Source organism: Pleurodeles waltl, chromosome 6 (genome assembly GCF_031143425.1).
Source record: "Pleurodeles waltl isolate 20211129_DDA chromosome 6, aPleWal1.hap1.20221129, whole genome shotgun sequence".
Classification (NCBI taxonomy): Eukaryota; Metazoa; Chordata; class Amphibia; order Caudata; family Salamandridae; genus Pleurodeles; species Pleurodeles waltl.
In genome coordinates, this window is record NC_090445.1 from 1,315,668,458 (window position 1) to 1,315,695,529 (window position 27,072).

The 27,072-nt window shown below is 46.5% G+C and overlaps 1 protein-coding gene across 4 annotated transcripts in view; it reads left to right on the forward strand.

Moving 5' to 3' along the window:
• The window catches only part of OPN4 (opsin 4), a 714,562-nt gene that overhangs the window by 426,471 nt on the left and 261,019 nt on the right, over positions 1-27,072 (forward strand). For all 4 annotated transcript variants that reach the window (XM_069240595.1, XM_069240596.1, XM_069240598.1 and 1 more), the window contains exon 5: positions 26,875-27,046. In XM_069240595.1, coding sequence (XP_069096696.1) covers positions 26,875-27,046 — 172 coding nt within the window. The remainder of the gene's footprint in view (positions 1-26,874; positions 27,047-27,072) is intronic.

A 27,072-nucleotide genomic window follows, 5' to 3' on the forward strand; every position in this document is an offset into this window, starting at 1 on the left:
TAGATTTTGGCCTCTAGCTCAGCCGGCACCTAGGGAAACCTACCAAACCTGTACATTTTTGAAAACTAGAGACCTAGGGGAATCCAAGATGGGGTGACTCGCGGGGCTCTGACCAGGTTCTGTTACCCAGAATCCTTTGCAAACCTCAAAAAGTGGCTAAAAAAACACGTTTTCCTCACATTTCGGTGACAGAAAGTTCTGGAATCTGAGAGGAGCCTCAAATTTCCTTCCACCCAGCGTCCCCCCAAGTCTCCCGATAAAAATTATACCTCACTTGTGTGGGTAGGCCTAGCGCCCGCGACAGGAAATGCCCCAAAACACAACGTGGACACATCACAGAAAACAGAGCTGTTTTTTGCAAAGTGCCTACCTGTAGATTATGGCCTCTAGCTCAGCCGGCACATAGGGAAACCTACCAAACCTGTACATTTTTGAAAACTAGAGACCTAGGGGAATCCAAGATGGGGTGATTCGCGGGGCTCTGACCAGGTTCTGTTACCCAGAATCCTTTGCAAACCTCAAAAAGTGGCTAAAAAAACAAGTTTTCCTCACATTTCGGTGACAGAGAGTTCTGGAATCTGCGAGGAGCCTCAAATTTCCTTCCACCCAGCGTCCCCCCAAGTCTCCCGATAAAAATGATACCTCACTTGTGTGGGTAGGCCTAGCGCCAGCGACAGGAAATGCCCCAAAACACAACGTGGACACATCACAGAAAACAGAGCTGTTTTTTGCTAAGTGCCTACCTGTAGATTTTGGCCTCTAGCTCAGCCGGCACCTAGGGAAACCTACCAAACCTGTACATTTTTGAAAACTAGAGACCTAGGGTAATCCAAGATGGGGTGACTCGCGGGGCTCTGACCAGGTTCTGTTACCCAGAATCCTTTGCAAACCTCAAAAAGTGGCTAAAAAAACAAGTTTTCCTCACATTTCGATGACAGAAAGTTCTGGAATCTGAGAGGAGCCTCAAATTTCCTTCCACCCAGCGCCCCCCCAAGTCTCCCGATAAAAATGATACCTCACTTGTGTGGGTAGGCCTAGCGCCCGCGACAGGAAATGCCCCAAAACACAACGTGGACACATCACAGAAAACAGAGCTGTTTTTTGCAAAGTGCCTACCTGTAGATTTTGGCCTCTAGCTCAGCCGGCACCTAGGGAAACCTACCAAACCTGTACATTTTTGAAAACTAGAGACCTAGGGGAATCCACGATGGGGTGACTCGCGGGGCTCTGACCAGGTTCTGTTACCCAGAATCCTTTGCAAACCTCAAAAAGTGGCTAAAAAAACAAGTTTTCCTCACATTTCGGTGACAGAAAGTTCTGGAATCTGAGAGGAGCCTCAAATTTCCTTCCACCCAGCGTCCCCCCAAGTCTCCCGATAAAAATGATACCTCACTTGTGTGGGTAGGCCTAGCGCCCGCGACAGGAAATGCCCCAAAACACAACGTGGACACATCACAGAAAACAGAGCTTTTTTTTGCAAAGTGCCTACCTGTAGATTTTGGCCTCTAGCTCAGCCGGCACCTAGGGAAACCCACCAAACCTGTACATTTTTGAAAACTAGAGACCTAGGGGAATCCAAGATGGGGTGACTCGCGGGGCTCTGACCAGGTTCTGTTACCCAGAATCCTTTGCAAACCTCAAAAAGTGGCTAAAAAAACAAGTTTTCCTCACATTTCGGTGACAGAAAGTTCTGGAATCTGAGAGGAGCCTCAAATGTCCTTCCACCCAGCGTCCCCCCAAGTCTCCCGATAAAAATGATACCTCACTTGTGTGGGTAGGCCTAGCGCCCGCGACAGGAAATGCCCCAAAACACAACGTGGACACATCACAGAAAACAGAGCTGTTTTTTGCAAAGTGCCTACCTGTAGATTTTGGCCTCTAGCTCAGCCGGCACCTAGGGAAACCTACCAAACCTGTACATTTTTGAAAACTAGAGACCTAGGGGAATCCAAGATGGGGTGACTCGCGGGGCTCTGACCAGGTTCTGTTACCCAGAATCCTTTGCAAACCTCAAAAAGTGGCTAAAAAAACAAGTTTTCCTCACATTTCGGTGACAGAAAGTTCTGGAATCTGAGAGGAGCCTCAAATTTCCTTCCACCCAGCGTCCCCCCAAGTCTCCCGATAAAAATGATACCTCACTTGTGTGGGTAGGCCTAGCGCCCGCGACAGGAAATGCCCCAAAACACAACGTGGACACATCACAGAAAACAGAGCTGTTTTTTGCAAAGTGCCTACCTGTAGATTATGGCCTCTAGCTCAGCCGGCACCTAGGGAAACCTACCAAACCTGTACATTTTTGAAAACTAGAGACCTAGGGGAATCCAAGATGGGGTGACTCGCGGGGCTCTGACCAGGTTCTGTTACCCAGAATCCTTTGCAAACCTCAAAAAGTGGCTAAAAAAACAAGTTTTCCTCACATTTCGATGACAGAAAGTTCTGGAATCTGAGAGGAGCCTCAAATTTCCTTCCACCCAGCGTCCCCCCAAGTCTCCCGATAAAAATGATACCTCACTTGTGTGGGTAGGCCTAGCGCCCGCGACAGGAAATGCCCCAAAACACAACGTGGACACATCACAGAAAACAGAGGTGTTTTTTGCAAAGTGCCTACCTGTAGATTTTGGCCTCTAGCTCAGCCGGCACCTAGGGAAACCTACCAAACCTGTACATTTTTGAAAACTAGAGACCTAGGGGAATCCAAGATGGGGTGACTCGCGGGGCTCTGACCAGGTTCTGTTACCCAGAATCCTTTGCAAACCTCAAAAAGTGGCTAAAAAAACAAGTTTTCCTCACATTTCGATGACAGAAAGTTCTGGAATCTGAGAGGAGCCTCAAATTTCCTTCCACCCAGCGTCCCCCCAAGTCTCCCGATAAAAATGATACCTCACTTGTGTGGGTAGGCCTAGCGCCCGCGACAGGAAATGCCCCAAAACACAACGTGGACACATCACAGAAAACAGAGGTGTTTTTTGCAAAGTGCCTACCTGTAGATTTTGGCCTCTAGCTCAGCCGGCACCTAGGGAAACCTACCAAACCTGTACATTTTTGAAAACTAGAGACCTAGGGGAATCCAAGATGGGGTGACTCGCGGGGCTCTGACCAGGTTCTGTTACCCAGAATCCTTTGCAAACCTCAAAAAGTGGCTAAAAAAACAAGTTTTCCTCACATTTCGATGACAGAAAGTTCTGGAATCTGAGAGGAGCCTCAAATTTCCTTCCACCCAGCGTCCCCCCAAGTCTCCCGATAAAAATGATACCTCACTTGTGTGGGTAGGCCTAGCGCCCGCGACAGGAATGGATCACACAAGGGTCAATGGTAGTCCTTGCTTGAGGTCTACTGTTAACCCTGGAGTGATTCATTCCTGAAGCAGGCACTAGGCGCAGGCACACAAGCGGGGTTGTGTTTTTATCAGGACAAGTGGGGAAACACTGGGTGGTAGGAATTTTGAGGATCCCTGCAGATCCCTGGACTTCTGCTCATTGGAATGCAAGGAAAATGTGTTTTTTAAGCACATAATGTAATTTCAAGGGGATTCTGGGTGAAGGAAAACTGGTGAGAGCCATGCAAGTCCTGCACCCTTGGTCTCCCCTGGTACTAGTTTGTTAAAGTTAACCCACCACTCACACTGGTTGGTTTTAGCACCTCCAGAAATTATGGTTTTAAAGCATGATTACTTATCAAAGTATCTGAATGTTGAAACCAAGCCTTCTGAAGGTGGGCCATAAAGCCGCGTCCAGGCACCAACCTCTTTATGGTCCATTCACACGCCATTCACGCACAACAAACAACCCTTTCATATCGCCAGCCACGGGCCCAATCCAATCAATCACTCCACTCACATTAACTTACCGCTGCCAGACAAGAGCCCATCACATTCACACGCCACAGAACGGAATAAGTTTGACTACATTTTACCACCTGTCAAGTAACTGCCTCCTTCTTCCTTAACATTACCAAATGCATGCGTAACAAACCTTTACTAATGACTCCTGTGACAGCCACCTGAGGCTCAGGAAGACATGTTTTTCATGCCCCTTTAGCGCACTCTCTGTGCTAAATCCAACTCCTTCCAGTTTGTGGATGCAAGTTGGGGGTGTCCGAGTATGCCGTACAAAGCGATTCCTCGAACTGAGTGAGCATATCTACCTTTGAAACTAAGGGAGACATGCTGGGGATTTCTCATGCTGTTACCTAAAGAGAAGGTCATAGGCTACCTGCCTCCTTCTTCCTTAACATTACCAAATGCATGCGTAACAAACCTTTACTAATGACTCCTGTGACAGCCACCTGAGGCTCAGGAAGACATGTTTTTCATGCGCCTTTAGCGCAATCTCTGTGCTAAATCCAACTCCTTCCAGTTTGTGGATGCAAGTTGGGGGTGTCCGAGTATGCCGTACAAAGCGATTCCTCGAACTGAGTGAGCATATCTACCTTTGAAACTAAGGGAGACATGCTGGGGATTTCTCATGATGTTCCCTAAAGAGAAGGTCATAGGCTATGGAAAAGGGTAGTGTTTGGTACATAGGGGAGTCCATGAGAACGTAGCATATGTCCCAGCCAACATTATGTGCAGTGATGTGACTATAATGCACTTATACAGCAAACTGAACATCTACTAAGTTCTGATGGAGGATGAACATGAAAAGCAGGTCAAACACTGACCTATACAAGTCATTCTCCTTTAGTGCTGGGATGGCACCAATGGGTTTGAATCCATAGGTGTAGATGATGTACATCTGTACTACCTTTACTATCTGCCTTCTACCTGTGCAATAACCCTGTGAAGGCACTCCTACCATAAGCTTTCCTTACCCATCCATGTCTCTGTTCTCATCAGAGTCCTGGCTAATCCTGTATAATAGCCAAGTGAACCTATACTAGTTTGTGGAAGCAAGTTGGGGGCTTCCAAGTATGCCCTACAAAGTGATTTCTCGAACTGAGAGAGCATATCTACCGTTGAAAGTAAGGAAGACATGCAGGTGAAGAAAGGGTACTCCGTGGCAATGTGGCATATGTTCTGTCTACTAGTATATGCAGTAGGGGGAAGAAAATGCATGTTAATTGAACAGAACACCGACCACGCCAAAAGGAAGTCCATGATGAAGTAAAATTCTGTGGCTCCTTGCCTAACGAAGCAGTGGCCCATGGACGTTCGGTATCCATGCACTGCCACTGAAAGGATTACCCAACAGCAGCTCAACCTCAGTCGATTTCCCAGAACTTTGCTTTAGTATGATACAACGTAAAGCAAGTAGGGATACAGAGGCCTGGTTGTGATGGACACTGGGGACAGTAATACCGACTCTCCTGCCGCTTTCCATGCTTTGAGCACACTTTACAGCGACGACATGGGCGATCCTTTTTGGGTGTTTTAGGTATGCGATCAGCAAAGTGTCGCTCCTGCAGCCTTGCCACATCCTCCAGAACATATGAGGTGGAGGCTGCTGCTTCTTCAGTAACAGCAGTGAGGCTTTCAATTACAGACAACTGGAAGTCAAGGAAAGTCATGAGTCTTCCTGTTGTTGTCTGACGGTAAACAACATACGCATTATATGTTGCCATCTGAATCAGGTGGGTAAACAGTTTCTTGTACCAAGTGCGAGTTTTACGACACGCATTGTATGGTTGAAGAACCTGGTCGTTCTTGTCCACTCTACCCATGTACTTATTGTAATCGAGTATACAGATGGGCTTGTGGACTTCGGCCATCTGACCCCAAACCGTGATGGGAGAAGTGCTCTCATCATGAATTGTAGTGAGCACGTATACATCACGTCTATCTAGGAACTTGACTGCGAGCAGTTCGTTAGAACGCAATGCAGTACTCTGTGATTTCTGGAGCTTCTTGCAAACAAGCTCCCGCGGGAATCCTTTGCGGTTACAACGAACTGTACCGCAGGCCACAGTGCCAGCTTTGTAGAGCTCACTGAACAGCTCTACTCCTGTATAGAAATTGTCCACATAAAGGTTATAACCTTTGTGAAGAAGTGGCTGGACAAGTTCCCATACAATCTTACCTGTGACCCCTAACGCGGGAGGGCAACCTACAGGGTTTAGGGTAGAATCCTTCCCTGTATACACTCTCAGGCTGTACACATAGCCAGTAGAGCTCTCACACAGCATGTACAGCTTTATGCCATAGCGAGCTCTTTTGCTCGCAATGTACTGTCTGAAAAGCAGCCGTCCTTTGTACAGGATCAAGGACTCATCGACTGCTATATTCTTTCCAGGAGTATAGATCTCTGGAAACCTGGCAGACAAATGTTCCACGACAGGCCGAATTTTGAACAACCTGTCATGATCTGGATGGTCCCGGGGCAATGCAGCAGAATTGTCATTGAAATGCAGCATGCGCTGCAGTAGCAAAAAACGATCTCTGCTCATGTATGGTGCGAAGATGGGAGTTACCCAAACCGTGCGAGTCGTCCAGTAGGAATGCAAGGTGGGTTTCTGTACTAACCCCATTTTGAGGGTAAGGCCCATAAATATCTTCAACTCCGCCAGCGAAGTGGGAGTCCACTGGCGTGCCCTAGAACGGGGCCCTAGAGTGCCTCCGCGCTCCCTCAGAAATTTGTCTGCACGCAAATTTGTTTGCTGCACAACTTTCTGAAGAAAGTCAACATCCAAAAACAGATAGATGTAGTCGACTGGCAAAAAGTTAGCTGTATCGACTTTACATCCAGCGTCACCAGTAAAAGGTGGAATTTGGGGCTGAACCAAACAGGGGGGCTGCCAAGAGAGCACTCGTTCTGTGCTTGCGGCAGCAAGCACGTGCTCTCTGGGTTCGGCTAACCCAATGTGGTCCCGCTGCCCAGAATGTGCTTGCGAAGGGACAGCACGGATGTCGTCATTGTCTCCTTCAGACTCACTGGAAGAGGTGTCGTCAGATGGGACTCCGCCGCCTGAAAAATCACTCCCAGAATCTGCCCCATTGTCCTCTCCCTCAGATGCTGTCTCAGTGTCTGCTGTCTCAGTCTCTGAGCCTACATCAGAACTGTCCTCCATAACCCGAGCTAGGGCTTGATCAGCAGTCATCCAACGAGACGCCATCTCTGCAACTGGCTAAACTGTCCCTCTAAATTACTATCCTACGTAGAAGGCAGATAGTCACAAAATTGCTTGTTGGTATGTTTGTTGTGTACAACAGGAAATGTCGTCACCTTACCTTCGCTTCTTCTCCAATTCTGCAGATTCTCTGAAAACACTGAAAAAAACAAAAAAAGAATGTATTACTTCACCTTACCACACACCCTGTGCAACAGTCATTTTTGGTGCTCTGCCTCCCATTACCTCCTCTTCTAATTCCCTCAGTACTATCCAGCAAAACTGCCACTACAGAAAAGACATGCATGCATGCATATTGTGTATATATATATATATATATATATATATATATATATATATATATATATATATATATATATATATATATTTATATGTTTAGAAACAAAGTGGTTGAAGGGTTGCTGGGCGGCACACTCCACTGCCGGTGCCCAGTGACAGGGAAGACCAATCTAGAAATTATCTAATGCCGAAAAATTTCACCGCACTCCATGAAGTACAAATAAACGTGTATTTTATTGCAGTCAATAACCACCAACGTGTTTCAACTCACCAAGGAGTCTTGATCACGGTCCTCGTGGAGTGCGGTGAAATTGTTCACCATTATAAAACAACACACACAAGAATAACAAGCATTTACAATGCAATGGGTCTCGCATCTGCTCGAGTTAGAGCTATTAGCGTTATAAACTCCTAACCCAACTTTTCTTAACACATAAATTGATAATTTAAAGTTACACTCTTTCACATAAGAGAGCCGATTCACAGCGCCATGGCCACCATGAGCATCATGTGAAGAGTTACACAAAAGGAAAAGAAGTTCGCTCGCAGTTAAACGTAACAGCAAAAGTGCAATTAGCCATGTACCAGGGGCGATGGCCAAGGCGGTAGCAAAACCTCCCCAAGGAGGGACAAAGGTAAATCATTTTCCAATGCCATCAAAGGAGTGGTAGTGATGGGCGTGAGGTGGGCGTTGTTAGAAGCCCAGATACACACCAACAAGTCAGAAAAGCAGCACATGGACGCTGCAATGCTTGTCCTGAAAAAAATATATATATCTATATATATATATATATATATATATATATATATATATATATATATAGATATATATATATATATATATCTATATAGATATATATATCTATATAGATATATATATGTGTATACATATATACACATATATATGTGACTCATGTCACAAATCTTTTTTCTTTTTATACATGTGTGCTTGCCCTCGGCAAAGCACACATGTATAAAAAAAAAAATGGCCCATTGATGGTCACCCTAAGGGCTGACCACCAACAATTTGTTTTTTTTTGTTTTTTTTTACCCTGGGGGGGCGATCGGCCTCCCCAGGCAAAACTACGTTTTTTTTTTTCCCCTGGGGTCGGGCCGTGTTCCAAGGGCCGACCCCGCCATTTTTTTTTTTTATTTATTTATTTTTTTTGTGGGGGGCGCGATCGCCCCCCAAAACAGTGTAAATAATTTAAATATTGCCAGGGGGGGGGGGTGGCCCTTTTACGAGGGAGCCGACCCCCCCAAAGAAGATCCCTGGTGCCTAGGGGCGTTTCCTGGCCGTGGATCGCAGCCGCGCTGCGATCCACGGCCAGGAAACGGTGCCAGGGAGGCATCGATGGAAAGGGGAGAGCCTCCCCTTTCCATCGATGCCTCCCTGGCATCTGGGGAGGCCGTTTTGGCCTTTTTTTCCCCACCGGAGAAGGAAAGAACGCTTACCTCCGTCTCTCCTTCTCCGGTGGTGAAAAAATGTGACGTCAGCGCGCCTCGCGGCGCGCTGACGTCATAAGGGGGCGGGAGGGGGGTGGGATGGAGACGCGGAAGCTCTTCCGCGTCTCCTACGGTGAAAAAAAAATAAATAAAAATCCTCCGGTGCATTGCACCGGAGGATTTTTAACCCCCTCCCTGGTGTCGGCCACTGGTCGTGACCCGCACCAGGGAGGGAGTGTGGGCGTCGGCCAGTGGCCGACGCCCGCATTCAACGGGTTAATACAAATATACGTAAAATGGCAATGATATGTTTCCTGAATCAACTCTTAATACTGGCTGCCAATTGCACACCAGCGCACCTTACATTTTAATGAAAGCAGCAAACCCAGAGATTACATCCTATTATAAATAACCCTGAAAATGAACTTGATTTGTTGCTTATTGATGTGCAATAACAAATTAGGTTTGGCTACAACAAGTCTGTCATGTATCAAAATCTTGCATTTTACAGCATATTTTAACCATATATTGTTCCAAAAATGATATAAAACGTAGGATTTATATTGATACACACCACTGTAAATGATAGTAAACAACATACCTTTTAATGGGTATTTATAAAAAGATATTGCAATCTCCTGGTATACTGCTGTTATTAAAATATAAGGCATGAGGCGTGCAATTGGCAGCATGCAGTAAGGGATGATTAATGACACATACAACCTTATTCTGTACTATTTATATTTGAATTACAATTTTTTTTTTTTTACGGCGTTCCGGTAACAGAGAAAAACGCGTTGGCTGTATGCTCTGGATCTATGTTCAGAAAAAGTGAAGTGTGGGCGGATGTGTTTATCATTGATTTATTCATTCAGTTTGAAGACGCATTCCAGGCAGGAGGCTGTTGAAACAATACTCTCTCTTCTGTGAACGTTTTTGTGTCTTTTTTAAGGGTGTCCTGATGGTTAACCTCAGTGGGCACAGATGTAATGTACTTATTAAGTATGACTTTCTATAAGTTAGGTAAACCACAAGTATCTCTACATATTGTTAAACATGTAAAAAGCGTGAACGTTTTTGCAGCGATACCTCCTTGTCGTAAACATTTTTATTTAAAACTTCAGAACTGTGCTCGTGCTTTAATTTTTCAGCCAGCGTCTGTCACAAAATCACCTAACATGCCTGTCTTATGCTACAGTAACCACAGGAGGTGACTGACACAACTGCTGTAGGCCTTATGTTGGCGTCTCAGCATCTCTTTGGAGGAAGTTGAAACATATCAAGTCCACTTTCTGATTCTTGAATGAGAGGCGCTGGCCATCATCCTATAAGAAGTTTTAGACGCTCGAGTCGGTGTGTTGAGCATATTTAATACATGCTTTCACTTAAAAATATGTAAACAAAAACGTGCAAAATCTGCCTGTGAAGGAAGTTCACATGCGAAACAGATGTGTTGCAGGTTTCATGAAATTGTAATGCACAAAAAAATCAGCAAATTTCTCCATCAAGTTGTTTCAAGCTTGGGAGCAATGCTAACATGAAGCCGGTTTCACACTGGTCTTGACTTCTGTAGGAGGTTGGCCTGGCTTGTAGTGGGTACCAGAGGTACTTACACTTTGTGCCAGGTCCAGTTATCCCTTATTAGTGTAGAAGAGGTGTTTCTAGCAGCTAAGGCTGATAGAAGGTAGCTATGGCAAAGCAGCTTAGGCTGAACTAGGAGACATGTAAAGCTCCTACTATACCACTGGTGTCATATGCACAATATCATAAGAAAACACAATACACAGATATACTAAAAATAAAGGTACTTTATTTTTATGACAATATGCCAAAAGTATCTCAGTGAGTACCCTCAGTATGAGGATGACAAATATACACAACATATATGTACACAATACCAAAAATATGCAGTAACAGCAAAAGGAAGTAATGCAAGCAGTGTAAAGTTACAATAGATTGCAATAGGAGCACATAGGTATAGTGGCAACACAAACCATATACTCCAAAAGTGGAATGCGAACCACGAATGGACCCCAAACCTATGTGAGCTTGTAGAGGGTCGCTGGGACTGTAAGAAAACAGTGAGGGTTAGAAAAATAGCCCACCCCAAGACCCTGTATGGTAGGTGTAAAGTGCACCTACATCCCCCAGAGAGCACAGAAGACGTGATAGGGGGATTCTGCAAGGAAAACCAACACCAGCAATGCAACAACAGTGGATTTCCAGACCTGAGTACCTGTAAGACAAGGGGACCAAGTCGAAGAGTTGCGATAGTGTCGAGAGTGGGCAGCAGCCCAGGAAATGCCAGCTGAGGGTGCAAGAAAGCTGCCACTGGATGGAAGAAGCTTGGTGTTTTGGAAGAACGAAGAGGACTAAGAACTTTCCCTTCGGAGGATGGATGTCCCACGTCCTGAAGAAGCTTGCAGAGGTGTTCCCACGCAGAAAGACTGCAAACAAGCCTTGCTAGCTGCAAGGTTTGTGGTTAGAGTTTTTGGATGCTGCTGTGGCCCAGGAGGGACCAGGATGTCGCCAATTGGATGAGGAGACAGAGGGGGCACCCAGCAAGTCAGGGAGCCCTCACAGAAGCAGGCAGCACCCGCAGAAGTACCAGAACAGGCACTTAGAAGAGGAGTGAACAGGAGTCCACGCTAAGTCACAAAAGGGAGTCCCACGACGCCGGAGGACAACTCATAAGGTTGTGCACTGCAGGTTAGAGTGTCGGGGACCCAGGCTTGGCTGTGCACGAAGGAAATCCTGGAAGAGTGCACAGGAGCCGGAGCAGCTGCAAATCATGCAGTACCCAGCAATGCAGTCTAGCGTAGGGAGGCAAGGACTTACCTCCACCAAACTTGGACTGAAGAGTCACTGGACTGTGGGAGTCACTTGGACACAGTTGCTGAGTTCCAGGGACCACGCTCGTCGTGCTGTGAGGGGACCCAGAGGACCGGTGATGCAGTCTTTTGTTGCCTGCAGTTTCAGGGGGAAGATTCCGTTGACCCACAGGAGATTTCTTCAGAGCTCCTGGTGCAGAAAGGAGGCAGGCTACCCTCAGAGCATGCACCACCTGGAAACAGTCGAGAAAGCCGGCAGGATGAAGCGATGCAAGGTTGCTAGGAGTCGTCTGGCTACTTTGTTGCAGTTTTGCAGGCATCCTGAGCAGTCAGCGGTCGATCCTTTGGCAGGAGGTGAAGAGGGAGATGCAGAGGAACTCTGGTGAGCTCTTGCATTCGGTATCTGAAGAATTCCCCAAAGCTTATCAAGATGGATGGAGACGACCTAGCTGTAACTGAAGAATTCACCTACGTAGGCAGTACTGTCAGACATGATGGAGTGGCAAGCAGTGACATCAAGAGCAGACTGAACAAGGCCAGGATTGCGTTCAGAATGCTGAAGAATGTGTGGTGGGTATCTCAGTAGAGCACCAACACCAAGCTGAGGGTTTACCAGAGCGGAATTCTGTCTGCACTCTTGCATATATCAGAACCATAGCAGATGGCGAAAAGAGACATCACCAAACTTTAATTCTTCCACAGTAGTAACCTGAGCAGAATCTTGGGACTTTCCGGGATACAAACCATCTCCAATTAGCTACTGCTCACAAGATACAAACAAGAGGGCATGGATTGAATCATTATGAGTAAAAGATGGAGATGCATAGCACACACAATCAGAAGAGAACAATCACAAGAACAGCCTCCACTGGACCTCAGAAAGCAAATGGAAGAGAGGCAACCCAAAGAACACTTGGAAGAGAACTGTTGAAACAGAAATAAAGACTGAACCATAGCTGGGGCACCAAACAGAAACTTGCCTAAGACAGACAGAAGTGGAGGTCTGTTTTTGTTGCCTTACATTAGGAGTCGGTGGAAAGTTTTGTTCTGTCCATGGAACTACTAGAAATGTGGTCACTCTAATAGGTGACACAGCAGAATTATTCTCCCGTTAGACTTCGGAAAATGTGAGCTGGTGAACGCGTGATAGATTTGGCATCCTTTCTAATGTGGGTGATTGCGGTTAGAGGGCTGCCTCTCAAATGGATTTGCTGCCTGTTGAGTAGATTTTCTACTCGAGGGGCAGCAAAATCATCTTGAATGGCTGCATGCTCTTGTGCAATACATAGTGCCATTTGCAGTGATTTTTTCAGAGCTGCTTGCACTACCAGCGCCTATTTGCAGAATGAAGCTGTTATTTCTTGCTCTGCCTATTCTTAGTGCCAGCCGTCACTAATTTTTTTACTAGCAAGTTAATTGCATGCAGTAATTGGTTCAAGAGAAGCAACTCACTCACAGTTTAACAATAGAGAATGTATGTCAGACATCCTTGTGGGTGGGGGGAACACATCAGACAGGAGCTGCTGGGTCCCAAGCTTGGCATTTGAGGTAATTTGGCACTTTTTTTAAACATCTTTTTATTATTTTCAAAATTTGTCACAGATTGTTATGCTTTCAGTACATTATACTGGTAAATTCCGAGGTATATCATACATATAATTGTATGGTTGTCAGTGATATATTACATTATTCACCATACATGTTAAACTTGTAAGTAGCATATTACATTCTGGGTATGTGTAGCTTTATACGTTTTAATCCTGCATAACTCATAACATTTAACCATACTATTCTACATTCTATTTTCTAACTTGACATCACAGCTTTATAGGGGGGCATTGACAGTTGTGCAATAGCAGTTTTATTATTAGGTTGTACTTCTTTGTGACTATACAACATATGCTTATTAAGGAGTTCTTTACTATCACTCATAACACGCATTCTCATTTCAATAACAAGTTACTGCCTGAAATGGTTCATTGGCATCGGCATTCTGATTTATATTACTGTGTCGGTCGAACATAGACACTTCTATATTTTAACCTGGATCCCCTCCACTTCACATGCTGTTACAAATGCATCTAATAATTCGTCCCAGTCTGCAGCCAAAGGATGGCTTCTCATTCCTCTGCTCTCCTCTCTTCTAAGGGCTATACTTTCTGCCTTTCCCCAGCCTCTCACTTCTATACTCCATTGCGTCACCGAGGGGGCCATTGTGGCCTTCCAACGCTTGGTTAGTAGGCGTTTTACCAATATAAGTGCTAAGTTTATTAGTTGTGGGGGTGCTTTCTCTTTTCTTGAGTATGGGAATAGCCCTAACACATAAGTTTCAATTGTCTGGCATACAGTGCTTCCTGTTGTTTTCTCTAATATAGTTCTCACGCCATTCCAATATTGGGCCGTAGCTGGACAGCTCCAAAGCACGTGCATTAGTTCTGCCTCTTCAACCCCACATCTGGGACATCTTGATGGTGTTTCGGGATATAGTAAATGTAACTTGTGCGGTGTGAGGTATACTCTATGTAGTATAGCTTACTGTATAAATTTGAATCTTGTGTTGCGGGAGATTTGACTAGGATACTTTAATATTGCCTCCCAATCTTCATCGGATAGCTCTTTACCAATGTCTGTTTCCCACTTAGTTTTTAGTGTTGTCAGGGGTTGTGATAAGTGAGTTCTGAGTCCTCTGTAGAGCCATTTTATTAAGTGTTTTCAATGCCCTGTGGTGTGTATATAGTACTTACAAGATCATGCGTGGGGGTTCCATACCGTCTGGGGCCCAGTGTTTATTTACATAATGTATAATATTGGCATGAAGAAGGAAGAGCCTCGATGACAGGTTATGTTCATGTGTAAAGTCAATGTGTGCAAGTAAGTGTTGGTCTTTAATCAGTAAACCAACCGTGTCCACGCCATCTAGTGTCCATCTGTGTATTTGGCGATGGGTTAGTGCACCGGCATTAACTGGCAATCCCAGCAGCGGTATATTAGGGGAGTAAGGGGTTGTGTTAGCTGTGTATTTGAGTGACAGTTTCCAGTACTGCAAGGCCACTCGTAGTAGAAGTGGCATTTTCTCCGGAGTCTGAGAACCGGTGCACAACAAGGAGTGTATGCTGCCTTTCTCCAGCATTATCTGGGTGTACTCTATTTCTTGCAAGTTTCATCCGGCCAGCCAGTATGCCAGCCACTGCAGCTGGCTCGCCACACAGTAGGCCTTAAAGTCTGGTGCACCCATGCATCCCTGACCCACCGGCATCTGCAGTTTGGTTAGGCCTTAACAGCGCCTTCCCTTCCCCCAAACAAGTTCGAGCACCATCGAGTGAAGTGTCTTAAAGTAAGTCTCTGGCACTTTCACCTGTAGGTTCATAAAGTAATATAGAATGCGGGGTAGCATCTCCATTTTGGCCAGAGCCAGTCTACCTCCAATTGATATTGGTAATGTTGTCCAAAACTGGATCTGTGGCCTAAGTGACGTCATTGCTCTTTGTAAGTTACCTTCTAAGCGATCTATTGGAGTGTGATAAATTTCTATACCAAGGTACCAAAATGTGTCTGTGGCCATTTGTAGTTGTTTATCACCAAATGTTACTGCATTTCTCATATCTGGTTCATAAAAGGAGAATGCTATAGATTTATCAAAGTTTATGGCCAGTCCGGATAATGGTGCAAACTCTTGAAAGATCTGTGCTACAGTGTCCAGGTTCTGCCCTAGATCTTTTATGTGTAATATAATGTTGTCATCATATAATGATACCGTGTGTTTTGTACTAGCTGTATCTATTCCCCAACACTCGTCTCAATCGGTGGGCTAAGGGCTCTATCGCCAGGACAAACAGTAGAGGGGATAATGGGCATCCTTGCCTGGTGCCCCTGTGTACATAGTAGGCGTCTGAGATGTTCTGTTCCGTGCATGCCCTTCCCTTTGGTGTAGCATATAGCAGACGAACCCAGCGTATGTAATCGCAAGGGACACCAAATTTCTCCAACACCTTAAACATATAGGGACAGATGTAGGTAGGGAAAAATTAGCGACTCGCAAATTGCGATTCTTTGCGACTTGCAATTTCCGACTCGCTAACTGCAATGCAGGTCGAAAATGCAAGGACACTTTGCGAGTCCGCTGTTTGCGAGGTCGCCTTTTTGCGACCGCGCAAAAAACGGACACGCAGTTTGCGAGTGGGTGTCGCAAATTGCGACTGTGCGGAAAATTTAATGCAGGTGCTGCAGAACACTCTGGAAAACACTTCCTGGCACATGATGATGACATCACAGCCAGGTAGTTTACAAATACACCTGGGAGGAGGGACGACCACACCCATTTCTACTTCAGCACAGCAAACAAACAGAGCTCCTGCAACCATGGCTGAAAACCCAAGGAAGAGGAAACTTAAGTTTGCTGAAAAAGAATTGGAGGTGCTGACAGAGGAGTGCTGTCAGCACCATGACCAGTTGTTTGGCAGGTCAGCCCTCACCGTGCCAGAGAAGAGAAGACTTTGGCAGGAGATCCAGGACAAAGTCAACTCCCTGGGGGTCAGCCACCGGAGTGTGGAAGAATTAAAAAAAAGGTGGTACGACCTGCGCTCCCGGACCAAGGAGAGGGTGGCAGAGCAGCTCCGGGAGATGAGAGGCACAGGAGGGGGACCATCGACTGTACCACCACCCACACCCCTGGAGGAAAGGGTAGAAGAGACCCTAGAGCCTGAGGCTGTAAGCGGGATGGGAGGTCAGGACACCTCTGAGGCAGGACCATCAACCGGTGAGTACCATGTGACATGCATATACCCTTATTAATGCCATACCCCCACCCACCTTGTACAAAGGAGCATGCACAACCAAAATAGCTCCAATTCAGAGTAGCAAACACCAGAATGATGCATTATGGGCAATGTAGTCAAGTAGGCAGTTCATGGGCAATAGTTTATTAGGAAGTTGAACAGATAGTAGATACTGACAGTGTGTTCCCTATGTCCCACAGGTCTCCCACAAGACACCCCCACCAGCCCAAGCAGCCAGGGGCCACTGGTCAGCCAGCAGGCACATGAGGGAACAGGACCAGCCACCACTGCTACCTGCACCACCGACACCATGTCCCCTCAGGAAACACCTGTTGCAGTAGTGGTGTGTGAGTCTGCACCAGGTACGAGCCAGAGTGCCACGGGAGACAACACAGGGCCTCCACCGCTTCGCAGGCGACATGGAACATCAACATCAGAGCGGCAGGCAGAGTCAGGGCATGCCTCCACATCACCAACCGAGGCCGCACTTCTACGGGGTCAGCGCCTGCAAACACAAGAAGTAAGGAGGATTAGTGGGGCATTGCGGTGCTTTGAACGCAATCATGGCAACAGTATGCAGCTGGTACATTCGGAGTTGCAGGTGATCAGTACCAACATGGGTGACCTTGCACTCTCCATGCACCAACTAGTGGCAGGACTGCTAACGCAGACTGAGAGTGCACGGCGAAGGGACCGCCAGCTGCTGCACCGCCTGGACAGGATGTCCTCCTCAATAGTAAGGCTGGCTGTGAACACAACAGGTCTGTCTAGGCGCACAGTCAGCCTCCAGGTGGACATGGGCCACTTTGCTGGTGACGTGGCACGGGGACTGGGCCGTCTCAGCCATGCTATAGATCTCATGGAGGCACGGCAGGTGGCCAGGGGCACAGGCGACACGCCACAGGACAGTGAGGAGGGCTCCACTGTCAGCAGTGTCTCTGCCGGTGACACCAGGGTGCTTCGCAGTGGAAGCACAAGGCAGGGCACTGCTGACCCCCGTAGTACCAGCCAGGCTGGCCGAGCCCGCCGTAGGGTTTGAGCTCCACACAGTCCTGGGGTTGGGGCACATGACGTCAATGTGTCCCATGCCAGGTGGACTATTGAAGACCCTGAACTGTTCCTATTGTACATAGTTTTGTTATTTGCACTTATTAAATCACTTGTTCTTTCCACTTAACACATGGACTCTTTGTGTGTTACATTGGTGAGTATGGTAAAAGTGAGCACGTACCTTCCAAAGTATTGGTTTGCAATGTGTTCCCGTCTCAGTCTGCCTTGATTTGCGATGCTCCTATCCCCATGATGGCGATGTGGTAGCTCTTGCTCTTCATCCTCAAAATCTGGGTCTTCAGGGGTGAGAGGTAGCCCACGTCTGGTGGCAATGTTGTGCAGTATAACGCATGCAACAACTATTTTGAAAGCTGTTATTGGGGTATACTGGAGGGCACCTCCACTTCGGTGGAGGCATCTGAACCTTGCTTTCAGCAGTCCAAAGGTACGTTCAATGATGTTCCTGGTCCTCTTATGTGCACTGTTGTATCACCTCTCGGAATCATTGCTGGGTGTTAAGTACGGAGTTAGTATCCATGGACGTAGTGCATATGCACTGTCACCTGTTTGGCACAAAAAGTACAATGTTAGCAAGGCATGGGTGGTTTGCACATTGAAACTGTGTGCATGTCTGCAAGGTGTATTCAGCTCTACCTAGGAGGTATCCGTCTCCAAACTCCCCACGTTCCAGGCGTTGGTGTATCCCACTGTGCCTAACAATGTAGGAATCATGAGTACTCCCTGGAAATTTGGCAACCATGTCAGTGATGACATAATGAGCGTCACATACCACCTGGATGTTGAGTGAGTGGGTACACTTCCGATTGCAGAACAGATATTCCAGGTTTGCAGGAGGGCATATTTGTATATGTGTCCTGTCTACACACCCTATGACATGGGGGAAGTTGGCAATCCTGTAAAATTCCAACTTGGTGCTGTTGATTTCTGCCTCATTCCTGGGTAGGTATATGTATCTGGACATGTGTGTGAGTAAGGCGTCTAGGAATGCCCTAAAGAACCGTGAGAGTGCACTTTGGGATACCCCACCTGCCACAGCAATGACCCCCTGATAGCTACCCGAGGCCAAGAGGTACAGTGAGCATAGCACTTGCACATGCGTAGGGATGGCGCAGCCACGCACAGTCTGGCGTTCTAGCTGTGGTTTGAGTAATTCTATTAGATCTAGTATAGCTGCGCTGCTAAGTCTATATTTATCATATATTTCCTCCTCAGTTTGCTGGAAGAGTGTCTGCCTTGTTCTGTATATCTTCTCCTGTCTCTGGCTCCTCCTCCTCCTCTGCTGGGCGGCGTGGGCTCTCCTCCTCACTGCTATCAGGTATATCTCCGCCATCTTGAGTAACCCAGATGCCTTCTGGGTCTCCTTTTATACTTTGGTAATGGTTACCACCTTCTCTGAGTTAGTGGTAAATTGGAAGTGCAAAATGGGCTTTTTGCGACTAGTCGCAATTTGCGAGTTGCTATTTCATATGGTTTGCGACTCGCAAATTGCGACTTCCTATTTGCGGGTCGCAAAATGGGGTTGCAAATTTTGCGAGTCGGTAAAGGCTTGCGTCGCATTTTGCGAGTCGGAAATGGGATTTTTGCATCCCATTTCCGATTTTGCGGGGTCGCAAATTGCGATTCGGGCCATTTGCGACTCGCAAAAGTTTGCTACATCTGGCCCCTAGTCCCAACTCAAGGAGTCGACCGCTTGACGAAGGTCTAACGAGAGACATCCCGCATGTGGATATCGTCCCTTGGCAGAGTCCATCACATGATATAATCGGCGGATGTTCAGGGAGGTGTTCAGAGACGGAACAAATCCGCATTGATCCGTGTGTATTAGACTATCTATAAAACTGATTAGTCTTTGAGCTAGTATTTTTGCTGGTATTTTATATTCTGTATTCAGTAAAGACAGGGGTCTATAGGGCGACATGTCTGTTGCGGCTTTTCCCGGTTTTAATAGTGAGGTAACTATTGCCTGTTTAGTCGTATCTGGGAGAGATCCATTTTGTAACGAGGCATAGTATAGCTTTTCCAATTGTGGGGCGAGCTGTGCACAATAGAGGGAATAGAATTCGGACAGGAGTTCATCCGATCCCGGTGTTTTATTACGCGCCATGTTTTTTAATAGTCTCCCGTATCTCCTCAGGTGTTATTTGCGCTCCTAATTGTAGTCGGGCCCCTTCATTGAGTGTCGGTAATGTAAAGTCAGCCAGAAAGGAGTCGATCTTGGCGTGATCCTTTACTGGCGGGGCAGAATATAACGTAGTGTAGTAGTGACGGAATGCTGCGTTTATCTCCACTTGTTATATTAACTCATTGTGGTGTAGTAATATGAAGAATGGGAGTGGGGGATGGCTCTTCTTTTATAAGGTGTGCCAGTAGTGTCCCTGCTTTGTCCCCTTCGCTGTGCGTGCGTTTTCTGTATTTAGCATAGTGTATTTTTCGTAGTCTTTCAATGAGTTCTGTATGTTTCGCCCTAGCTTCCTGTAATTGCTGAGCCTTCGAGGGTGTAATATCATCTCTTTTTCTAGTAAGCTCAGTCGATCCTCTACCTGTTTTAGTTCTCTTGCCAATACCTTTCGTACTCCTGATGCTGCTCCCATCACTGCCCCCCTTATCACTACCTTGAACGCCTCCCATTCCATCAATGGTGAGGACGCCGAGCCCGTGTTGTCAGTGAAAAAGTTTCTGATCACCTGGGTCATTTCGTCTCTCAAAATAACGTCTTCTAATATTGATGGTTGTAGACGCCATGTAGGGATCAGTGTAGACCGTCGGCCCCACAACAAGGTCAGCTCTAAAGGGTTATGGTCTGATAATGTTTTCCCTAAGTATGTAATCTGTGTCATCTGTGTTTGTAGTGATGTAGTACATACAACGCAGTCCAGTCTCATGTGTACTTTGTGTGGGTGTGAGTAAAAGGAGTACTCTCTTATACCTACATTTCTAGCCCGCCATATGTCTGTTAGTGACCAGCCTTGTAGCCAGTTGCACAGTGCGTCTGCCTGTCTCTGTGCATTAGTGCCTGGTAATGAGGGGGTGGTGCGGTCCAGCGTGATATATATTACCGCATTAAAGTCTCCGCCCAGTAACCATGGGATATGTGCACTATGTGATAGTACCCTTGACAGACACTCCAGGAAGACGTCTTGGGCAGTATTCGGAGCATATATACTACCCAGTATTATGGGTCTCCCATCCAAATTGCCTCTGATCAGTGTGTACCTGCCCTCATCGTCTATCCTAGTCTCCATTACTTCAAAGGGCACTCCAGCCCTTATCCACACCACTGCTCCTCGCGCAAATGCAGAGTATGATGTGTGAAGGAGTTGTCCCCGCCATTTCTTGAGGAGTTTTGTTGCTTCATGGGTAGTGAGATGGGTTTCCTGCAAATAGGCGATGTGCGCTTTTCGGCGATTTAATTGAGCCAGTATTCTATGTCGCTTTTGAAAAGACCCCATTCTCCGTACATTCCAGGTGATAATATTGTATTCACGTATCGAAGGCATTCTGAGATATTAATATGATTATCACTCTTGTAGCCCAACTTGGCCCCTGCCCCTCTTGATGTACTATGTATGACGTGTGTGGTGATGTCGAACTTATGAAACAGTAAACAATGCCTCTTATTAGGCTTAATACTAGGCGAAGCCGAAACTGGCTTTGCCAAACTTTTGTGCAATACAAAACCATTATTATTGCAAACCAAAGCAGAAATATACAAGAAGCCTACGCAATGGGGTTATACAAGATGTGTGCTCAGTAGTTCACGCCCGTGGCCAATGGGCTTCTTTATGTATAACAAGAGATGCTGTCTCCACAGAAGATGGGTGTATAGTCAATTCTGAAGTAGCAGGTTTTTCCATTAGAGGTCTTGTGCTGTTTGCGGGGTGACAGAGGGGAATAATGCCAAGCTTCCCTCTGAGTCAGATGCTGCGGTGCTATCCATGAATGAGGGAGCTCTATGTGGGGAGGAGTCTATTCCTTGTAAAGAGTATGCTGATTGTAATGCAGCAGTTTGACCTCCCAGAACTTGTAGTAGTGTCAGGCCAGTTTATTTCCGTGCAGATTGTAGTCTATTGCGCTTGTCTCTGCGGGGCTGGTGGGGCTGTCTCGGTGGAGGGATACCACTATGCTCTCCAGACTCTGAATGAGGGAAGGTTGCATCCAGCCAGTTACATGCCAAGTCAGGTGTTTCAAAAAAGTGCGTTTTTTGATTGAATGTGATTCGCAACGGCTGCTGGAAATAATAGTGCGTATGTTATCCCTTCTGCTCGTAATCTCTTTCTTTACAGATTGGAAAGAAGCTCTGCATTTCTGGACCAGCAGCGTGTAGTCTGGATACAGGGAGATTCAGGCATTATCCACTGTAATGGGGTCTAATTCTCTCGCCGCTTACAGTTAGTATCACGATCTCTGTAGTTTAGTATCTGGGGTATCAATGGGCATGCCAGTTCTCCTGGTGGAGGTCTCTTACCCGGTATACAGTGCGCTCTTTCTACTGCGAAGTGTGCAGACAATCGGTCCACTGCTATCTTTTTCACCCAGTCTCCTACATATTGTGTGGGGTCTCTCCTCGCCTTTCCTTCTGGGAGACCAATTATTCGGACATTATTGCGTTGAGATCGTCCTTCTGCATCTTCGACTCTTTCCTGCAAAGCCTCTACTTGTTGCTGGAGGTGCTCAATGGCGTTTTTGTTTTCCTTGTGAGTCAGGAGAATCTCAGCGACATTTGATTCAGTTTGTTTCATTCTATCTGATAATTTCTTCTGGTCGTCTTTCAGGATACTCAATCCTATTGTGATGGAGCCCAGTTTTTTCTCTATCGCCTGTCGCAAGTCTTTGATTTACTGCAGGATAACGTCCAGCTTATCCGTTTGGCCTCCTGAGGGTATTGTCAGCATTGGATCCTCAGGGGTCGGCATCTCCATGCCTTCAGGTTGCTTGCCTTTTGTGCGGCCCAATATTGTATGTCTTTAAAGCAGTTCTATTCCCGCAAGTTGGTAATTTAAAACACTCAGTTCTGTCCTCAGGGGAGTTTGCGCAAGTTACGGTTTCTTCTCACACAGCTATAGCTGATTAATGGGCATTCGCGTAGGGAGCTTTCAAATCACAAGGTAGACACCGACTGATAGTTCTGTTCTACCTAATTCAGAATCCGGGCCCTTCTTACATCGGGAGGTACGTTTTCGCTTTGAGCGTTGTAGTTGTGCCTGTTAGTTCACTTTATTTTTCCCTCCTTTAGGTTTATATTTCACTTTTGTGTTCTATGGGCACCCCAACTTTGCCAATTGACCGTTCATTACATGCCAGACCCCATTTTTGGGTGAATCCTCCTCAGTGGGGGAAGGCGGGATCTACAGCCACAGCCCTGGCCCCTTCATGCAGTATCAGTCACTGCTAACTCTCCGTCACTCCTCCCGCTCATCGGATCACGCTGTTGGGACTCCGCAATGCTTTTCAGTCCCGGCCGCGGTGTGAGCGTGGCCAGCCCTGTATTTGCCTTTCCTTTAGCCACACTGCACTTCGCGTTTTCTACGATTTTTCACCGGGAAAGGGGGAGGGCGGACGGGGCTCCGGGCCGCGAGCCTCGATAGAGCACACCGCTACAGCCCAGGGTTCTGCACTCGGTATTGGCCATGACCGCGGCCATGACTCACCGCGGCGCGTCTCCGGTCCGCCTGCTGTCTCGCCTCAGCTCAGCGACCGTGCAGTAGGCCCGATCCTCGGCAGAGACTAGCTGCACCTTCTCGTACCCGATAGGGAGTTCAAACTTCACTCCGCAGATGCTCTGTCATCACCCCTGAGCAGCGGACGGTCCGTTGCTTGTAGTTAGCCCCAGTTTCACTCGGATTGATGTGATTTGGTAGGCCCGAGACAGGAGCTCTGCGATCAGATGACCGCCATCTTGGGCGGTTAGCCACTCCCCCGAGGTAATTTGCCATTTAATGCCCGTTTTACTATGAGTCTGCAAATTTGTCCAAGTACATACCTTTCCACATTTGACTCTGGGGTTAGCAAGTGCGAGCAGTCACGGGCTTCTCAGGCAGGTAGTGTGAGGCACAAGCTCAGAAATCAACAGTCAATTAACAGGCACAATAACTTCAATGAGCAGACAAGTGTTTGTCTTTTTGGAAAAAAGTATTTTCATCTCTCAGGAGTATTCAGTGTTACACAGATCAATCCAATAAACATGGAAGTAAGCATGGGCAGAACCTATGTGCACAACACTCTTTATCTCACTCCATGCTATGTCCCACCCAGATGACCTTAGTTGAAACTGTCCCCTAGCACTTTATGATAGAAGAATTAATAATACTGAGATAAAGATTCTATTGCCCCACAAGTCAAATTCACAATAACTTCACTCACTTGCTCAAGTTCTTATTCCTGGTGGTGTAGCGTGTTGGAAATCAATTGCTTAGTATGAACTAAGCAGATTTCTCCCACTGCTGGTGGTGCCCGGGGTGATTAGGTGCATTCCTATGGAGACTGCCGAGGAGGCCACGCACAGCTTGCATCTGTCCATGTGTGGCTTGCAAATTAATTGGGTGACACTTGGCAACCATGACACCATCATACTGATGCTGAATCAACAGCTACAGGTAGTCACGACAGATGTGTCTCCAAGCATGCTCATGCAAACTGCACATCAGTTGTAAGATTGACCAAGTTGATGTGAAAACCACAGCAGTTGGAGGTCCAATTGGGGCCAGTGCAGGTCTAGACAAGCCCTTTATTCCACCAGGCTTTTCCCCGATGGTTTGGATCCCTTCAAGGCTAGCTTTAAAAGGCCAGGTCCACTCCTACAGCTAGGGGCTTATTGCATTAAGCACGGGAAGTATTCAAGATACTGAGAAAGAGGGAGGGTGGAGGAAGTTAGAGATAAATAGGTTAGAGAGGGAGAAAAAGGAGATAGAGAAGGAGATAAGGAGATAGAGAATGGATATGTGGAATGCGAGAGGTGCTGCAAGGAGACAAAGGGAATGGGGCTGGTTTGAGCACTTTTGCCATGGCCACTTTTGGTACCCATGTCCGGCCCTGGGCCAATGAGAACACCAAAGGCAGTTGTGGTCTTGCAGGCCTGATTTGAGCACTATTGCAGTTGTAGCACCAGCTGGTCCAATGTACTGAAGCATGTAGACATGTTGCAGTTCTCACAGGGAACCACAGAGAGGCTGGGAGTTCCTCTGCAGTAGGAGTCCTTCAAGGCTTCACTCTCAGATAGTCTGCTTTCTCTGGGTGTTCCTCTGACCAGGAACACATTGGGCTCTCCTCCTAGACCGTGTCTCCTCTTGCAGAGTCAAGCATTTTTCCCCTTTCTCAGCAGACAAACAGGCTTCTAGGCACTAGGAAGATCCTCAGCGCATCCAACCGAAAATGCAAACTCTAGATGATGCCCCCTCAGCCCTGGGAGACTGGCTGTCAGACAGGCACCAGCCCTAGTCCCACCCAGTACTCTGAGGAAATGTCCTTTTCTTGGTCATGAAGGATCTGGGACTGGAAAAAAGCGGGTTCATTTGGCTCCCACTTTTATACATATTTTCTAGACTGGGTGTGTGCATCCACTGTCTCAAACTTCAGAACTGGTTTGGGGTGATTCTCTTGCAAGTGTCCTTCTTAGGGTGCCCTCCAGAGACAGTGTTCGTCTAAAGTGATGCTCCTCAAAGCAGTCAGCACTGAGGGCTTTCTCCAAACTAGAGCATCCATAACATTGGCACAATGAAAAGTAAGGTTTCTGCACATGGCTTTAATCAGCCTCCCTGACGCAGTAATCAGGGATAGACGGATGGACACCCTTGATCCAGAAACATCCTCACCCTGAACAACCCAAACTGCAGTTCGACTCTTTACCTCTAGTGTCCACCAAATTCCAGTTCCCAGGTAGAACTAATCAACAGTGCCTTGCTAAAAATGTCTTCAAGGAATTTCTAAAGGAAGACTTGTTTCCATCCTTCTCTCAACTGTGTCTGAAATTCCACCATCTAGTGACAGGTGTGCAGGAAATACCCGTCTACTGCGTGGGGATGTTGTCCTAATTCTCTATTTTGGGCCATCCTAAACCAGGGATGTAAAGAATGGACTCCAGTGGCTTCAGCTCTGAGACTCATATTCATATAATAGAATTTTACACAAAGTGGCCAGTACGCAACTCTCCTACTAAGGTCTGGTCATACTGTCAATCTCAAGACTTGGGGGCATATTCACATGCCCCTAGCGCCTCCTTGTGCCACATTAGCATCATTTATTTATGCTAATGTGGCATTAGGAAAGCATTTTTGTAGCACCAGATTTACAAAGTGGCGCAATGCATGCATTGCGCCACTTTGCATCCCCTTGAGTAACATTATGCCTGCACCAGGAATAATGTATACAAAGGGGGCAGTCCGGTGAAGGGAGCCCCAAAAAAATGGCGCAGTGGAATCTTCAAGATCTCACTGCATGATTTTTTTCCCTCATTTTTAATACCTACTCATAGTAGGCATTAAAATGACAATCCCATTTAAATCAATGGGCCGCCCTGCACTTCGCTCCACTAGCGTAAAAAATGTTGTTGCTAGTGCAGAAAAGCACCACAATAGCATCAGAAATGTTGAAGTTTTTATGCTAATGACTACCATGGTGCCTCATATTGTAAATAAAGCGCACCCATGGTGCTAGCCTGGGCAGAGGTGACGCAAGACAATTGGTGCATCAGTGCTGATGCGACAGAGTCTTGTAAATCTGCCCCTTGGTATACTGCCACCACTGCTTTATATACCTCAGACATGAACAATAGTCTTCTCAACATTGCTAAGGCATGGTTGGTGCGACCCTCCAGGTCACAGGTCAGGTTCTTCGCCTCTCTTAGGGACAGGGACCTTTGTGCATTTGTTAGAAAAGTGTGACACCATGCTCAAAATTAAAGTGAGGATAGCAGACACTCGTGCAGTCGGGCAGTCAGGGTAGGGGAACATGCTCCTAAACCTAGCAGGGACATTCACTTCCCAATAGTGCTCTAGTAACTGCGCAGTATGTTTTGTGTAGCCTTTGATGAGACCCGTTGACTCTATCGCTCATTGATACCATAACAAGTATACAGATAAATAGACTTTTTTGGTGATTCATGATAAGCCACGTTTACTGACTAGAAATTAGTTTTTTTAATGTGAAACCTCATAACAGGATCTCCTTTTAGCTCAGTAACTCCTTGGTTACCTTACCGTTATCGCCGAGCTTGGTATTTGAAACATAAAACACAACAGTAAAAGTTATTTGTTTACATTTTACGATTTCTAACACAATAGAACCAGAGAGGCTAGCCTACTACACAAAAATACATACTAATTATAATAAAGTAATCCATTTTTTATCTACTCCCCCTGTTTCTACCTACATGGCAATGAACTACTGAAACTTCTATTTTCTATCCCTCCCAAAAGGTGCCTATGTTCCTGAAGGACTGCTAACTTCCTGTACCTGGGACTATGTGACGTTCACCCCTTCAGTCCGCACCTACACCATGCTGCTTTTCTGCTTCGTCTTCTTCATCCCGCTGTTCGTCATCATGTACTGCTACTTCTTCATCTTCAAGGCCATCAAAGACACAAACAAGTGAGATGTTTTAGTATTTTTGGTTT